This window comes from Astyanax mexicanus, chromosome 14 (genome assembly GCF_023375975.1).
Source record: "Astyanax mexicanus isolate ESR-SI-001 chromosome 14, AstMex3_surface, whole genome shotgun sequence".
NCBI lineage: Eukaryota > Metazoa > Chordata > Actinopteri > Characiformes > Acestrorhamphidae > Astyanax > Astyanax mexicanus.
In genome coordinates this window covers 23,328,494-23,348,009 of record NC_064421.1, presented here as the reverse complement: position 1 = coordinate 23,348,009, position 19,516 = coordinate 23,328,494, and the positions used below count along the sequence as shown (strand labels likewise).

Here is a 19,516-nt window from a genome sequence, read left to right as displayed (position 1 = left end):
AACATTAAAGAACTGCAGGTCTCACTTGCCTCAGGTAAGGTCAATGTTAATGATTTAATAATAAGAAAGAGACTGGTTGAAAGCGGTATTCATGGGAGACTTCCAGGGCAAAACACACAGCTAAGCAAAAGGAACACAACAACCTGTCTCACATTTCCCAAAAACATTCTTGCTTTTAAACATGATTTTTAAATGTCACATGAGTTTTGTAATCATCTTCTGCTTAGAAAACTTGGAAAAACTTAGAAAACTAAAAAATTAGGTAAAGCTGCCTGAAATTGACCATAACATGTTTTGAATAGTTAAATATACAGCTCTGGAAAAAATAAGAGACCACTTAAAAATTATGAGTTTCTTTGATTTTACCGAATTGAAAACCTCTGGAATATAATCAAGAGGAAGATGGATGATGACAAGTCATCAAACCAAACTGAACTGCTTACATTTTTGCACCAGGAGTGGCATAAAGTTATCCAAACGCAGTGTGTAAGACTGGTGGAGAACATGCCATGATGCATGAAAACTGTGATTAAAAACCAGGGTTATTCCACCAAATATTGATTTCTGAACTCTTAAATCTTTATGAATATGAACTTGTTTTCTTTGCATTGTTTGAGGTTTGAAATAAATAGGTATATGTTTGTTTCTGAATCAGAGAACCTTATACAGAAACTGAAGTGGTCCTTCATTATTTCCAGAGCTGTATTTGTTATTAGATTTAAAGTTGAGCAAATATTTTAAAATACGTTTAGTTAGTTATACGTTAGTTATAACAAGCAAATGACACCCATCTATTGGAATGGCCCATAAACTGTATTAGAGGTATGTAATTAAAGAGTTAGAGCTGCTGGTGTCAGTTTAGGCTAAAACAGCTTCTTGACACATTAACGCCATTTTTTCCTCACACAGCGCCACGGCTTTAGTGTGCTGCGGTTTACAGTAGCTATATTCCCGCTGTGAGGATGCTGCTGAGCTAGGAGAGGGACCGGTGTGTGTCCGAGCCTGAAGGAGGAGGAGGAGGATGATGCTGAGGAGGAGGAAGAGGAGGAGGAGGGCCGGACAGCAGATATCCTGCACTGTCCTTCTCTCAGCTCCAACATCTTGTGTAATCATTTGCACCAAATCCCGGGATCCTGGTTCGCGCGTGGATCTCCCACGAGCACACGGCTGGCTGCATGCACTAAGCTAACATACTGTATACACACTGTATGTGTGCATATGTCTGTTTATTTATTAGCTATATAGGTTACATAGGCTAGTCTACATGTGTGTGTGTGTGGGTGAGAGAGCATGTTTAAAACCTCTAAACCTTTAGCACACAGTGGGACTGTAGGACACCCTGTTCCCTCTCCACCCACCCCAAGTTCCCTCCACTCACCTGACGGGCTGCTGCTCAGCGCCGCCGACATGCACCACGCCGCCAGCAGGACGCTGCACACGAAGCACACCTGCACGAAGAGCATCTCGCGCCGCTTGCGCGCTCTGAAGAGCCGGACCAGCGCGCTCTTCTTCCCCCCTACGGAGCTGCTCGGCTCGGGCTCGTGCTCCATGGTGCAGAAGCAGTGAACTAAAAGCTAGCTAGCTAATTACTTCAGCTAATCAGTTTTAAAATGTTTATTTAACCGCACATCGCCTGTGCACATTTCCTGTTTTAGCTTGAGCTAACTGCTAAAAAAAATGTTTTTTCCCCCATGAGGGCTCCCTTCACTAAACCCTACTAACAGCTAGCTACCTCCTGCTTAAACTGCCTCAAATTAACATTATCTTAAACACACACACATACTCACATTATAACCTATAACCTATAGCTTTCTCATTCAGACTGTCCTTCCTCTCCCTCACTGACCGCTCTCCCTCCATAAACACGGCGAAGGAGCATCTTCCAACCTCGGTGCGGATACTCCACTCTCTCTCTCTTCCACAGTCCCTCTCTCTCTCTCTCTCTTCTTACACATGCGCCCGGGACTCCTCCATGTGAGAGTGTGTTACGCTCCACCACGTGATACAGCTGTGATAGCTAGTGGACGCCCCGCGCGCGCTCGCCTCGCGCCTCTAAACGCCACACACACACCTATAATATACACACCCCAGCTGTAAGGACGAGCAGCAGTGTGTGTCTGTTTATCTGCGTCTAGTGGCTCTTTAACAATGACGATATGGCCCCAAGTCTAGCTTCATATCAGCAGTATCAGTACACAGCTCCACAGCACAGCTGGCTGTATATTTACTGTTTGCATTGTGGGCGGGGTTTGAGGTCCATGAACATCCTAAAGGGGCGGGGCTGACCCTCAAGGAAGATTTGAAAGACTTGAAACTTTTTTAAAACATGAGCTCTGTTCTCTGAACTCATTCACTATATCATATCCCTCACATCCCTAAATTTCCTTCGGGATAAATAAAGTATCTATCTATCTATCTATCTATCTATCTATCTATCTATCTATCTATCTATCTATCTATCTATCTATCTATCTATCTATCTATCTATCTATCTAGCATTGGTCATATACAACTCTGAAAAAAATAAGAGACCACTTAAAAATTATGCTTTTCTTTGATTTTACCAAATTGAAAACCGCTGGAATATAATCAAGAGGAAGATGGATAAATTCTCACTGGATTTCTCCTTTAACTAAAGTAATTATCAGCACAATGTCTTCAAGCACACACTTAAAACATAATACTTGAGAATATTTTATTTAAAGGTCTCATTTCTGTTTTTTTTTTTTTTTTCAATCATTTTGTGGTGGTCTCTAGTATGAACTGATGACTTGTGAGATGTTTTTAGTGAAAAAGTGCTCCGGTGCTTATGTTTCAGGCTATTTTAGTTTGGTGGAGGAGTAGACATGGAAGAACGACCTGATTTCGGTTCTTAATCATTAATATTCATAGAAGACAAATGTATCGCCTCTGATTGGCTAACAGCACTGCGATGCCCCTTCCACGGCTCTGCATTTGGCGGTCTTAAGCCAAGGTGGGCGAGGCCATGATTCCTTATTTACAGGTTAATGTCAGTTCGGGAGCTTTTCGTAATTCACTATGTTTTTCTATCTATTTTCTTTTATTGACTAATGCAGGCAATAAGAGTAGAAGAACAGTTTCACAGGCAGCATAGATATGCAATTTGGAATGACCTGTTGTATTTAAAAAAAAAAAGGAAATAAATGTTTTCTAGCAAAATGACATCTTCAATAATGAAGATGTCGCTTTATAAATGGTTATACATGAAGTCAAACTCATCTTGAGATCTTGGTTTATCTGGTAGTGGTAGATGTGAGAGTGTATTTATCCGCATTAAGATGTATTGGTCAGTCAGTGGTGGTTCAGATGCTATAGCACTAAATGTTTGATCACAGGTTTGTGGTTTCAATGCTAGTGTCTGTTAATCTGCCACTCTTGATCCCTGGAGCAAGGCACTTAACCCTATCTGCTCTAGGCAAAGCATTGCTCTGACCCCGCACTCTGACCCCAGCTTTCCAAGAGGGAGTATGTGAAGTGAGCACTGTTAGAGCTCTGGCTTATTGATCACAGGGTTGTAGACTTGATACCCAGATATGCTAAGCTACTGCTGTTGGGCTCTTAAGCCTAAAGCTTAACCACTCTGATTTCAGCTTTCCAAACTGGGATATGCAAAGAAAATAATTACTGTACGTTTTACTGCACAAGTGCATACATTTAATGAAAATAAATCTCTTGGGGGAGTGGCAAATGTTGAAATGATGGCCAAGGTGACTTTTAATATGAAAATTCACAGCAATGTAACTAGACAGTCATCAAATCGCACAGTGCAATGCTTGAATTTTTGCACCAGGAGTAGCATAAAGTTATTCAAAATCATTGTGTAAGACTGGTGGAGGAGAACATGCCAAGATGCATGAAAACATATCAAACATATACCTATAAATAGCAAAATTAGAGAAACTTATTCAGAAACTGAAGTGGTCTCTTAATTTCTTCCAGAGCTGTATATTTCTATAGTTGATACTCCTTTTAGGGAGGTGATGTAATTAGTGGCACACAGTGATTAAGACACAAAAAGAATACTGCAACAGGTTGAATGATGTTGTAAACTTACAGTACTGTGTAGTCTCTTAGACACCAAAGCAAATAGTTTAAATAATCTCTTCATCTGGACAGTTAGCATGATTTTCCTTGGTTTGTGTGTTTTAATGCAGTGAAACTGTGTGGATCTATTCAACTTACCCAGGCAAACAACTGATTTAACTGTGAACAATGGAGCACTGATAAGCTAAAGCCTAAAAATGCCACTCTTTAACATATAAGAGCCCAGAGCCATGTCTGAATATCAATACCAGTTTAAAATTTAATCAGATAAATTCGGTGAGCAGCTCATTAATGTTTTTTTCATAACTTGTATTTTAACATTTTGTTTAAGAAATAATATCAGAACTAGTTCTATGGACCTGTAGAAGCAAAAATAAATACTTTTAAAATGATTTTTATCTCCAGCACTAACCAAGCACACATATATTCTATAAATGAGGTCAAATGAACAACCACACACATTCACACACTGTCCTGTGATGCTCTTTGGATGTTCATTGTGTGTCACTTAGGGACTTCATGAGTTAAAATGACTGGCCTTTTAATGGGTCTGTGAGACATAAATCACCATGGGCACTTTTGGGTTTTAAGAAGGGCGAAATGACATAATGCACACATTGCCATTTATATATATAAAATCACTATTTTTGCATTATTGTTTTTATTATAATGTTTTTTTATTGATAACCATTTACTACCAGTTTCTTTATTATAATTTGTATGTATTTGTATTATAACTAGATGACTTTTGAGAGTACTGTTCTGGAAAACATTGAGACCACTTCAGTTTCTAAATCAGTTTCTCTGATTTTGCTATTTATAGGTATATGTTTGAGTAAAATGAACATTGGTGTTTTATTCTATAAAGTACAAACAACATTTCTCCCAAATTCCAAATAAAAATATTCTCATTTAAAGCATTTATTTGCTGAAAATGAGAAATGGCTGAAATAACAAAAAAGATGCAGAGCTTTCAGACCTCAAATAATGTAAAGAAAACAAGTTCAGTTTCATAAAGTTTTAAGAGTTCAGAAATTAAAATTTGGTGGAATAACCCTGGTTTTTAATCATAGTTTTCATGCATCTTGGCATGTTCTCCTCTACCAGTCTTACACACTGCTTTTGGATAACTTTATGTCACTCCTTTTGCAAAAATTCAGTTGGTTTCATGGTTTCAATTTCAATTGGTTTGATGGCTTGTGGTCATCCATCTTCCTCTTGATTATATTCCAGATGTTTTTAATTTGGTAAAATAAAGGAAACTCATAATTTTTAAGTGGTCTGCTATTTCTTTCCAGAGCTGTAGTTAATTTGCATTAATAGCTTTAGGAAATGTACTATTAACTGGATTGAATGCATTATTATAACAGACCAACCACTTACGCAGAAGTTGTTTCACAAATAGAGGAAGTTTTTTTTTTTTGCACGGATCTTTGTTCCCCATACAAACACACAGGCAACCTCAAACTAGTACACAAGAAGCTTACCCACACACTCTCTCCTTTACACCTACACACACACACACACACACACACACACACACACAATAAATCATGTGCACACCCACAGTTCGCCAAACCCGAGACCAGCTCTCAGATGACTGGTCTTTCCTCACAATGACTATTAAATCCCCCTGCCATTGACCAATACAGGGCAAAGTGTAATACAGCAGTACCATGCAGCACGCTACTGCACTTATTACTATTCCTAACTTTGTTAGCAATTTGATTGCAAAACAAAATGCTGATTTTTTTTTCACTAAGTGGAAAACACATTCCAACACATGCCATGGATCTATAAATGAAAGTCATGATGATCTCTGGAGATGTGATTCTACAACCAAGTCACATTCAATACACATCTTGGGCAAATACAAAAGATCATCCATATGAACAGCAATCAATAGACACTGCTCGACCCCAGGGGGTAATGCTAATGTGACTTCCAAGAATAAAGCCTTTTTGAATGGAAAAGTAATAATATCTGCTCATATGATCAACCATACCACTGTCACAGTGTTTCTTCTGTATCTGCTGTCTGTTTACTTGTGTTTACATTCTCACAAAAAGAGAATAAGGTCAGGTAAAGCAAGTGAGTTAAAGATTAATATCGATACTAAAGAGTGAATTGTATATTTTATGTGGTATTCCAGTTGTTCACTATGTACAAATTTAAACTGTTTTCTGAGGATGGAGTTCTTATGGAAGCCCATTCCCGCCACCTAAAAAAAAAAACATAAAAATCCAGCACATTTTTTTCTTATCTCATTTTTTTTAGATAATAAGTCATTATTTTGATATTATTTTATATCCCCTGCTTCTGTCTCTGTACAGTCTACTAGTATCTCAAAATAATGACTTAGAATCTCAAAATAATGAGATAGTATCTCCAAAAAATCACTAACTATCTCAAAATAATGAATTAGTATCCTAAAATAATGACTTACTATCTCAAAATAATGAATTAGCATTTCAAAATAATGACTTAGTATCTCAAAATAATGAGATAGTATCTCAAAAGAATGACTTATTATCTCAAACGAATGACTTAGTATCTCAAAATAATGACTTATTATCTCAAATTAATGACTTACCATCTCACATTTATGACTTATTATCTCAAAATAATGAGATAGTATTTCAAAATAATAAGATAACATCTCAAAATAATGAGATAGTATCTCAAAATAATAAAATAGCATCTCTAAATAATTGCTTAGTATCTCAAAATAATAAGATAGCAGTTTACTTAATAATAAGACAAAAAATACATTTTATGTGGCGGTAATGGGCTTCCATAAATTGTTTTCATTAACTATACTAAATTTTAATACGGTAATGGAAGGTGAGTTTAGGCTATGCTAAATTGCCCCCCAGGGTGTGTGTGTGTGTGTGAACGAATGGATGTGTGTGTGGGGTACCCGCTGATAGACTGTTGGACTCAGTGGACACATTTTTTCTACTGGAGTTTTACTGGATCTAATCTGTTTGGCCATATGTTTACATAGACAAAAAAAAACTGTTAACACACTCATATACTGTACGTGCTATGTTTGTTACTGGAGACTTCCACTAGACGGCAGACTAGAGAACATTGACCAGGTTTCTACATAAGGTTTTATAATAATGCTGAGCATATTTGAGTATATTTGTATGTGTGCAGTGCAAGGATAACTTTACGTACACACCGCGTTAATCATGTGTACACAAATGTGTACCATCGTAGAAATGAGTGATCTATTTTAAGCGTTTATTTCTATAATTGTTGATGGTTATAAAAAAAATCAGTGTCTCCGAAAATCTTATATAAGTTATATAATGTTTTATAAGACCAATTGGTACTTTTGGCAGTGTGAGCAGTGTGCAAAGTCCTGCTGGAAAATGAAATCCACATTTCTACAATGACTTTGGTGACATATTTGGTAGTAATTCCTAGTACTAGTAGTTTGGCCAACAACATGGCAGCTTGATATGACACACATTGATTGGCACAACACATCACCTCTTATTAAAACACATAAAACATCACAGAATCTCCATAAAAGAGTGCAGCACTGCCACAGTCTTATATTACAAAGATGATCAAGCACGCTACACATTACACAGAGGGTTAATTTACATTTAGCAATTGTCAGAACTGCAGTAGATGTTGATGTTCAAGGTGAGATCACTTTAGAAGTCGACAGCAGCCTTGAACTACACCCGCCCTGATAATATGTAACTATCAAGGTGGTTCAGTCTGACAGTTATATGGTGTTAAAGTGAATGTCCTTCCCTCTCAAACCCTCTGTGATCATAAAAGCAAAACATTCACTGCTTCATAGACCAGCCTAGAGGCCCATTACACACATCAAGTGTGTTGTTGATGTGTTCAGTTACGGATGAAAAGAGTAAGACAAGCAATGTTCTCAACAAGACACTCTTGTAATATTCTCCACCCCAGTATTGATCGTATAGGCAGACTAGAATGTTGATTGTGTTTTGAGCTGTATTCTAGAGTTGGACTGAGTTATAAAACAATTTTGTTTGGATGAGATACACTATATTGCCAAAAGTATTTGCTTGTCTGTCTTCACATGCATACGATCCTCAGTGACATCCCCTCCTTAATCCATAGGGTTTAATATGATGTTAGCACACCCTTTGCACGTATAACAGCTTCATCTTTTCTGGAAAGGCTTTCCACAAGGTTTAGAAGTGCGTTTATAGGATTTTTAACCATTCTCTAACAAACTTTACACTATATAATAGCATTCTATTGACTCCTGCCAAACCCAGACTGGTCTCCACTGGTCAAAAGTCTCCACTGCTCTATTAGTGTTGTGCCTTATCCAACGCTTTGCATTACAGTTGGTGATTTGAGGCTTAGATGCAGGTTCTCGGCCATGGAAACCCATTCCATGAAGCTCTCTACACACTTCTTAAAGGAGAACTCCAGTGTAAAATGGATTTTTGGTGTAGTAAAACGTGACAAAAAGTACTTACCTTTGATGAACAGCAGACCTCCGTTCTCCTACAGCGTTCCGAGATCCAGAAATTTCAACAGTTTGTTCAAACACCCTTCAGGCTGGGTGACACAGGGCATAATTTGCCCTGATAAATCATTTTTTCCAGCGTTATCCAGGCTCAAAATAGCTCCACACCTCCTTGCTAGAATCCAAAGAGCCCTGACATTTAAAACGAGGCATTAATAACTTAAAAAGTGCACAAGAAGCTTATTAAAAACAGTGTTTACATTTTATGATGCAAGCTTCAGCTCCGAGCTGCGCCGCCAATACTGAACTGAAAATAACATAGACATATATATACACATAGACTCTGCATAGCCTGCCTCCTGGCACCGGCTGCTACGCTATGCAGAGTATATGTATATATATATATATATATATATATATGTATATATATATATATATATATATATATATATATATATATATATATATATACATATATATATATATATATATATGTCTATGTTATTTTCAGTTCAGTAATGGTGGCACCCGGAGCTGAAGCTCCATGTTACCCAGTCTGAAGGGTGTTTGGACAAACTGTTAAAATTTCTGGATCTTAAAATGCTGTGGGAGAACGGAAGTGTGCTATTCATGAAAGGTAAGTACTTTTTATCACGTTTTACTACACAAAAAGTCCATTTTACACCGCTGTTCTGCTTTAAGCTAGTTCACATGAAGTTTGGAGGTCAGTTGCTTTCAATCCCAATAGATTCCATTTTGTTATAATACCATTGACAGTTGACTGGAATATTCTTTATTGAGAAAATTTCAAGACTTGTTGCACAGGTGGCTGAAAAAACAGGCATCAGTGTGATCGCAAAAAATTCTGAAACGGACCAATCAACAACTTGGTTATTTAAAAAAAAGTACTAGTGAACTCAAAAACCCCATTACAACACCTAGTAAAGTCAAGGAGATGGACACGCCCTAAATGGATTTGAAAAGTATATAGTCACCTGATAATAATTAAGCTTTTAAAATAAAGAAATTTAGAAGAGTTTATCTTGATTTAGGTGGAGTAACTGTTTCTACTGACCAGGAAAAACGTTCTGCTAGGTTAATGATGAGAAATATATTACAGTGTGTGTTTGATCATTGCTAGGGTGCCGACAGTCTGGTGTTCCACTGCTCTACTGTGGGAAAGTGTGTTTCCAGCCAGCAGCTCAGCGAGGCCTGCTGACCGGCCGACCGCCTGCCCGGGATCATGTGAATAGTCTGAATTCTCCTGGAGTGTGTGAGAGTGTGTGTGTAAGAAAGGCAGTGGAAACTCTTTGAGTCAATCTCAGTGGGCAGGGTCAGCTGACGGGGATTTGGGGCGTGAGGCACCAGGCGAGATGGTCAGCTGAGCACCTAAACACTGTAGGGGAGAGGGGAGGGGTCATTGTGGTAGTGCGTTTGTGCGTGTTTTTTTTTTTTTTTTTTTTTTTAGATTAGAAAGGGCTAATCACTCAAGCACTGGAATCATTTTAATACAGTTACATTCCACTGCTGTAATGAGACATGTGAGGGAAATTAGCATGCCCTGCTTAATAACAGCGGAGATTAGACCACAAGTTCAGTAAGTCCAGCAGACCAGTACAGTCACTTGTTTAACCGGATAAATAACTGCTGGTGTAATTACGTGTGTTAGAATCTGAACTGATGTGAGTGTGTACTGTACTGATATGAATCCATGTCATTACTGATTTTACCACTTCATGATGGGTAAATTTCATTACATTGGATTACTGATCACAAAGTGGGCTTCATACACAGTTCCACCGAGCTGCCACTGTTAGGCCCCAACCAAAGCAAGGCCCTTCACCCTCTTTCTTGCAGGGGAAGGGCAGCACGGCTGGACCCGCACTTTGAGCGTGAGGTTTAATTTGGTATATACAAACAGAAAAACATGAGAGAAAAAATAAGAGACCACTTAAAATTATGAGTTTCTTTGATTGTACCAAATAAAAAACCTCTGGAATATAATCAAGAGGAAGATGGATGATCAGAAACCATCAAACCAAGCTGAACGCTTGAATTTTTGCACCAGGAGTGGCATGAAGTTATCCAAAAGCAGAGTGTAAGACTGGTGGAAGAACATATCAGATGCATAAAAACTGTGATTAAAAACCAGGGTAATTCCACTAAATATTGATTTCTGAACTGATTTCTGCATCTGTGTTGTTATTTCAGTATTTCATTAGTTTAAAGAATAAAGCAACAATGTTCATTTTACTCAAACATTTACCTATAAATAGCAAAATCAGAGAAACTGATTCAGAAACTGAAGTGGTCTCTTAATTTTTTTTTTCCAGAGCTGTATATAGACAGTAATGATCTTACTGCTCTGGTACACTGGTCTTACACTCTTAAAAACAATTATCAAATCAAGTAATGCTTGCTTATTTAATTGAGAAGGTGAGTACAGCCCAATATTTTGTGTTTCTTATATTCAGAATTTTCAGAAGGTAAAGGTAAATTTATGTAATTTCAGCATTCACTAGAATGGAGCACACTTAATAAGTTATTTTAGGACTTGTCTGGGACAACACGTGATGCAAAATGCTGGTGTAAAACAAACTGTAATAACTGCTTTTAACTTAAAGTAAATTCTAGTTAAAATAATACTCACAAAATACAATTATTTTTCTGCTGTTATTAAATAACTGATCTGCATACTAGGCATTTACTCCCTTAGTCACCATCACTGTGAAGATGCTTCTTATTCTTTTTTTTTAAGTCGACTTGATCACTCTTCTATGTAGTTCATATTTAGCTAAGTATTTTATTTAGTGTATTTTATTTAGTGTACTGTATATTCAAGCAATGTTATACAAGTAAAAAAAAAACAGTAGTTCAACTGAGGTTCCTGAAGAACAGGTGGATAAAATGGCTAATTTTATGGCTAATGTGAAAAAACATAACCATTTATAAACCATCATTTACGGTCCAGTGGCCTCAGCCTTTTAGTTTCCCTTCACACAGATACACAGACACACACACACACACACACACACATTCACTTGCATCAACAAACTAAAGGCCCATTCTTCAGCCCATACTGTAACTAATGTTATTTATGGCAAAAGCAACAGACAAAATGAAACAGTGCCGCTCCTGTGCTTCCTGTGGCCTCAAATGCAAAGCAATCTAAACCAGTTAGTTCCGTAAAAACCCCACTACACTGCACCCCTCACCACCCCACCCAGCACAGCCCAGCACACAACAGCAACACATACTCCCGTGTGACGGCCTTACCAGCTTCAAACGGTGCGAGTAATTATCAATAATGGAATGTGATGATTAAATTTTAAAGGTCTGGCTAATTGAATGGGATGTAATGTGGCGAGCAGCTCTCGTTGGGGGTACTGTGCTGCTATAGGCTCGATGTCTGCCAGCAGGGAGCGTCAGGCCTTGGCTCGGCCTCGCTTCAGCCGGCGCTGCTGAGCCGCTTGTTACATTAACATGGAGCTTCTGTGACAGAGCCGGCATTAGGGACAAAGTAAGAGGATTAGCTGATGGACATTTCTGGCATGCCTGGTCAATTATGAAAATGAAAATGGTCAAAAGGGTCAAGGCTGGCATACTCTCTGTGTCGCAAAATCTACTCCTGCCATACAAATACACATGCAAGCACGCAGATGCACCGATAGGCCTGCTCTCTCAGACACACACACACACACACACACACAGGTTATTGTAGTTCAGTATGGGGAAAAAATTGGGCACATACGGAGGAAGATTGTAGGTGGTGTTGTTATTTGACCGTGGATTGTGTGGATTATCCTGATTTTTAATTTCACTGTTGCTTAACAAAGTAAACTTCTGCAACTTGCAACAATTCATAGAAATTAACTAAACTATTACTCCCTAGATTTCTTCCCATGCACATCATGTCTTCCATTTCACATCAAGGTAACTACAGGCCTGTTTACACCTGGCATTAACATGCGCTTTTAGTGATCGCATCATGTTTAGATTTCACTTTACCGCATGAAAAACCTTGCATTAATGAGGTCAGGATGTTGGAGCCCTGGATAAACCCCCTGTACTGCCACTGCTCCCCTGCTCATACTTCTCACTGAGAGATCTAGATAATTAGGTCTAATCACGTCTAGCGAATAATAATAATATTATTATTATTATTAATAATATTATTGCTCCTTCTTTTATTGAATATATGACCTTACTAAAAGGTCACAGCTACTTATTTCTCAAAGATTTGATTCTCAATTGATTTAATTGATATGACTGCCTATTGAGCGGTGGAACTCTTTAAAGGAGAAATCCAGTGTGAACTGAACATGGGTAACATGATAATGAGTTTGAACTTTCGTTGAATAGCTCATCTCTGTTCACCTCCAGCATTATGAAATACAGCACTTTTAATTCTCTGGATGCCACCATGTTGTAATGAAGTCACAATATGTTGACTGACAAGCACAAATTAATAGGGGGGATAGGGGAACAGATTGCAAAATTAATTCTACACTCTAAAAGGTGATTTTGTGTTTTAGTCAGAAGAACTAACATTATCAAGTTGAGGGAAATTAACAGTCAGTACAACTCAATAAAATGAGTTCAGAGAACTTCAACCTGAAAACTTAAAAATGCTTATTGACGCAATAAAAAAATGTGATTTCAACCAACTTTTAGTAAACTACATGTCAATGCTCTTTTTATAGTGTTGGTTCATTCAGCTTTATCATAATGCTCCCGGCAACATATATTTGCATAGTGGCTGTGGCTGCAGCGAGACGTACTTGTCTCCTTTACTTACCATCTTTGTGTTGTCTGTTGCCGAAGGCTACCTTATCCTAGGCATTAATTAGGATAATTTCTTATGTCTGCAATACTTAAAAAAATGTGTTACGTTTTAAACTGTTGTGGTATGAACAAAACTCAGTTAAGTTGAATAAATTTAACTGATTCAAGTTATCATCTAGCTTTGACTCAGTCAAGTTGAAAAAAAAACTTAAAATTGTTTATATTTACAACTTAACTGAGTCAAATCTAAATGATAACTTGACTGAGTTAAGCTGAGCCAATAAATATTTTTTTTAGTCTATCAACTAGTTGAGCTTGTTAGCGTAAAATAGCCATTTCTTTGCATGCACTGATGAAAAAAAAATGGCTTAACTTAACTCAGTCATTATTTTGCTTTGACTTAGTTAAGTTGTACATATATACAATTTTAAGTTTACTAAACCAATCTTGATGCAACACTAGGTGATAAGCTGAACCAGTTAAGTTTATTCAACTCGGAACACAAAACATAGATAACTTGCTTTTACAGCTTAAAACACTGAGGCCTGGCAATCAACACATCTTGCACTAATGCACGCCTAGGATAAGGAAGCTTTGGGCAACAGACAACACAAAGATGGTAAGTAAGAGAGGGGCCTCACCCAATATGCAAATATATGGTGCCAGGAGCATCATGGGAAAGCTAAATAAACCAACACTATAGAAAGAGCATTGACAGAGCAGTGTCGTATAACTAAAAGTTGTTTGAAATCACATTTTTTCATTGGCTCAATAAGCATTTTAAAGTTTTTTTTTAGGTTGAAGTTCTCTGAACTCATTTTATTGAGTTGTACTGACTGTTAATTTCACTCAACTTGATAATGTTAGGTCTTCTGACTAAAACACAAAATCACCTTTTAGAGTGTAGAATTAATTTTGCAATCTGTTCCCCTATCCCACCTATTAGTTTGTGCTTGTCATATTTTTTATTGGTTCAACAAGTTTTCAGGTTGAAGTTTTCTCAACTCAATTTACTCAACTTGATAATATTAGTTCTTCTGAATAAAACACAAAATCACTTTTTAGAGTGTGGCCAAGGTCAGTCCTACTTTCTTCCTTCCAGATTTGACGCATTATATGTGGGGAAGAGATCTGTCTGTAGCAGAAGGGAACTGGAACTGGATTACAATTGAGAATAAATCTTTAAACTACGCTGCATAAATACACAAAGGTGAGTATAGGAGTTATTAAAGCAAAACTGAAAGATGTTTTTTTGAATAACTATATATTTCCACACTCCTGTGTGGAAACTGAACTTCTGAACAACAAAAACATTTTCCATAGCCTTGAAAAATGTATTACACGCACTGGAGGGAGCATCATCTGCACCAATGTATTTTTTTCCTTGTGGTCACGCCAGAGTTCTCCCAGCAAATAAAAGCACTATTTTTCTGCGTACCTTGGCCTATATTTCTACCTTAGCGCTGTATGACAGAGAGAAATGGAGCGTGAAACAGAGTCTAACTAACCCTGAAACACATGAGTCTAACAGACGACCAGCAGAACACCGCATGTCTGCACAGCCCAGCCTCACCCAACCACACTACACACCTCGTCTATTATCACAGAAGACCTCAATTACCCACAGGCACAGCTCTCTATGGATCAGTACGCTGCTCGATATCGTACAGCATTAAACTCAACTCAATTAAGTTGTCTATAGCGTGACCTTATAGCCAAAGCATATATACCGGTGCGTCTCATGTGGTTTCAATTCTCCCTGCACCGCAGCTCCTCTAAATGCCACTGTCACCCTAGAAAGCATATTTTCCTTTCTTCCAGTCATCCTTATACTGCTAAAAGCAAACGGGGTGGAAAATGGAGAAACAGTGGGATAGGTCACAGACATTCAGTTGCACTGTGTATGGTTCCTGTTCCTCATCTCTTGGCTGAAACCGAGACCTACAGGAACAGTTCAACAACAACAACAGCAACAACAAATCCTCTTTACCTTAGATAGAAGCGTTGGTATCTGATGTTTGAAGTGTAGCTATCACATAATTAAAGCTGATACCCAACCAGTTATCATCATAAACTACAGTACAATACTGTTAACTGGTTAATTAATATTTAAAAAGAACACAAAAATGCTGTTCCAAATTGTTATGCAGAATCCATTTTTTAAAGCATCGAATTAGTCATAACGACATTTATTTTTAATTTTAAACAGAAATTAAACAGTTATTTGCTGAATGGATGGATAATAAAAAAAGATCAACACAAATAATATCAGAAATGATATTTACAGGTCAAGTTGCACATTGCTACATGAGCCCCTCTATAAGATACCTTCAATAACTCTCTAATCAAAATACAGCAAGTCCCTGTGTAGTTTCTGCTTGTATTTTATTTGATGATGTCAGAATTACCTCCCAGAGCTGCTGTTCTAAAGTACGGTATACTGGCACCCACCCTCATAGATTTTCTTTTTAAGGATGCCCCACAGGTTCCCAATAGGATTGAGGTCAAAAAAAGACGGTGGACAAACCATAATGTTTTTTCTCCTTTGACGTCCAAAGCAACAAAGGAGCCTGTGGTGTTTTTTTTTTTTTGCAGCATGATATGGTGCATTGTCTTGCAGGAAAATAATATTTTTCTTTTTGTGCTATGGCAGAAATGAACTGTGCACACAGTATCTTACAGAAGCCAATTTAACACCATCAGTGACCCTAATGCTGACCTTACACCAAATGATTTTCAAGTGATTTCACTGTTGCAGACAAATTTCCAATGTCTGACTGGCTGGCTGCTGATGAAAGAGTGAAGAATGCTTTGCTGGCTCGCTGGTTAACAGCAACTTATTACATTTTGAGTTTTGAGGCCAACTTAAACTTTTTTGAAAGAAAAAAATAGACAGTTGTGCCAACTACAAGTCTTTAGTTCAGATAATTAATTTTTTATACGCATAAAAAAATTATTATTAAGTCTCAGCAACTTAGAAATTCACTGTTTTGTTAGTTGGCCTCATGTAGATTCCTTTGAGATCAACTAAAACAATTAACTTGTGTCAACCAGGTTTTACATAAATCATACTTAGATAAAGAGCACACCACTATAATTTTTGTTAATTTTTGTTACCAACTGAGACTATTGCTCAATAGACCCTGTTCAACTAAAGAGTAAAACTGAGCATGTGCAGTAGTGTAGTAGTTGGCTTGGCCTCAAATAGAGTTCTTCAATTTGTAAATTTTACAAAAACAAATGATTTAGTTCAACCAACTTTTAACAAGAAATTTAATAATGTTAATTGAGGTCATTAGTTTACTATAGTTTACGGTGCATTTCAATATTTCTTGTTCAACTGACTTAAAAAATCACATTAAAGAGAACAGTTTTATGTTTAGTTTTTTTTTTTAAGTGCAGCTTTCAGTACCCAAGCAGCTTCAACAGTGATTTACACACAGTGCTGCTTTAACTCTTAAATCACATTGGCTAAATCAGAGAAATATCAGCTGATACCGTTATAGAGCCGATCGTTCTTCCCATTTGTAAAAATAATAATAATAATAATAGTCCCAATGACAAAGTTTTTTTTCAGGTATTTTAAAAACAGCAAATTATACAGCGCTAAACACAAATTTTATTGATTACAGCAGCTAACCTTTAGTTTAGTGACATTTGGACAGTTTTTGGAGCTTCAGCTAAAACTTGTGCTATAAATTAGATAGGATAATCTAGATAGGGCAGGATGCAGCAGAAATAGTGTTTCAGCTTGCTGTAATCAGGTTGTATTTGTCAATGTTGTTAACAGATGGTAGAGTATTTTTCGCACTATAAGGTGCATTAAAAAACCTTTAATTTTCCCAAAAATCACCAGTGCACCTTTTAATCCAGTGCACCTTATTAGTACTATCGGTCTGTAGCCTGCTGCTAACCCCGGCTAGCACTGCTGGAGCAGTATTAGATGCTAACTGTGCTAAGTGCTAGTTCTTTTGGCATTCAGAGGTGACTATGTTGGACTGTAAGTTAGTCTGTGTGTTTACCATGTTAGAACAAGCTACTTAGGACGAACCACTAGCCTATATTTCCCTGGCTTACCAGAACACATACAGGGTTCCCCAGTATGAAGCTGTTGGGCGGCATTTATGTCCCGCTAGCACTGCGGTTAACCGCTAATGCTAATGTTGCTGCACCATCTCTTAGTGAAAAAAGCTGGAAATCTAAGCTTACTGTAAATAAACAGAAGTGCTTTACTCACCCAAATAAACGGTTTTCAGGAGAGAAATCTGTGTAGATTAATATCCAGTGCTTGTTTACCTTTAAAAGAAAATGCTTTTTTTTAAGAATTACAGTTTTGTTTACTAAGCTTAGCTTTACTAAACTTAGTCACCACCACTCAGCTGCTAGACCTGCTGAATTAGAAGGGAAACATGGCGACACCTCTGTCCATTACTAGTGTCGCATAATGTGCCTTATAATTTGGTGTGCCTTTTGTATGAATATAGACCAGAAAATATGTGTTAATTCCAAATAAGAGTCTCTGGAATCCTTGCTCAGCTCGTCTGAGGGCGATATTTCTTAATTTCACTTATATTTCTCCAGTTGTATTGCCCCAAAGTCCCAAAAGAGTTAAAGAGTTAAATGATTTAAATGGTTGAAACAGTGATGTAGAAGCAAATATACAGTTTTAAAAGTCACATGGCTGTTAGAAGAATATGCAGATGTTTGGGGTGAGATTCAGAAGCTGCTCCTTTACTCTGTAAACAGCTTTTTTCACAGCTCTTTGTCTCCCCCCTGTGCTTCATTTGAGTCATGGTCACCATGCTTTATTTGATTTACAGACTGAAACAGTCCTGATTTTTACATGGTGTTATAAAGTGTTCTCTTTGTGGTCCAGTCAATAAACAGCTAAACAATGACTGATCATGACTGATTGTACAAAATCAGTGGTTATATGATTGTATTGCCATTTATTTCCAGTTTAACCAGCATTTGTATGTTAAATCAAAAAGGCCCAATTGGATACTGCATACTAATATACTGCATACTTTACTTAAAAGCAGGATGTCTACATTATTCTGTATGGGGTCTTCAGTTGATGTTTATAGACCTTGAGTGACTCAGGACAGGCCTATTCTAGCACTCTGAGTTGTACTTGAAGCTCAATACATTCTTGGCGCATATCTGGTTTTGACCATTATCAGCCTGGTGAACAGAAATATACTGAATTGTCCTTAAAACATATTGTGAAATGTCTAAGTATGCTGTAAATATACTAACAGACTTATGTACTTACTTAAAATATATTAACAGTACAGTAATATTATGCTTTCATCAAATATACTTTTCAAAAAGTACAATATAGTGTATTTAAAAAAATAGATTACTATAAAGTACACTTTTAATTTAATGTAATTCAATACACTTCTAGAATACTTATTTTTATTTTACTAATAGTTCAAAAAATTAAAAGTAAATTTGTAGCATGCTAAAGATTTTAGTAGAGAATATTCAAATATATTTTTATACCTAATGGAGTATATTAGAAGTGTGCTACTAACAAAAGACAGGAACAAGAAGCATATTTGTACTCTAATTTAAATATATTTAACATCAATTCTCAGTACATTTCTAATATACCCGATGTATAATAGTGATACAGTTGTAATATCCATTAAACATATTCAAATTTTACTGTAAGCATATTTAAAATATGGGGTTACATACATGAAGTAGTATGTTTAAATGTTTTTTAAGTATATTTAAAATAGTTTACTTAGAACAATTTAAGTAAGACATTTGTCTTATTTTTGTACAATTAAAGTTTAATAAGTACAAAAAAAAGTATCCTGATAAATAATGTGGCAACAAGAACACTTTAGTGCACTATACTTTACTATACTTTAATCTACTTTTTTTCACTAGGGCAGCAGGTTCACAGGGGCTGTTCTGTTTTTTAATCTCCGAGGACCTGGCGTCCACATGTGTGGACATCACATTTTGGCTAGTCTAGACCACAATACTAAATTTAACAAGGGCCCGGTGTCCTCTTATAGAGGTGGCAGAAGAATTTAACATGTTACAGTTTTGATACTAATCAGAAATTTAAATGAACAGTAAATACAGTACATGTTTGATTTTATTTTATGTCTTTGTGTTGAAGCAGCACTTCAAATGAGCCATATTGCTATTGTGTTTTGCAGTCAGGCAAAA

At 36.9% G+C, this 19,516-nt stretch overlaps 1 protein-coding gene across 4 annotated transcripts in view; it reads right to left on the bottom strand.

Annotated features, from left to right (window-relative positions):
* Window positions 1-2,202, bottom strand: part of slc24a4a (solute carrier family 24 member 4a) — a 48,656-nt gene extending 46,454 nt beyond the window's left edge. For 2 of the 4 annotated variants that reach the window (XM_049463546.1, XM_049463548.1), the window contains exon 1: window positions 1,379-2,202. In XM_049463546.1, the coding sequence (XP_049319503.1) occupies window positions 1,379-1,550 (172 nt within the window). In that variant the 5' untranslated portion in view covers window positions 1,551-2,202. The remainder of the gene's footprint in view (window positions 1-1,378) is intronic. The other 2 variants (XM_049463545.1, XM_049463547.1) reach the window with 1 other exon arrangement.
* Between the last annotated feature and the right edge of the window lie 17,314 nt (window positions 2,203-19,516).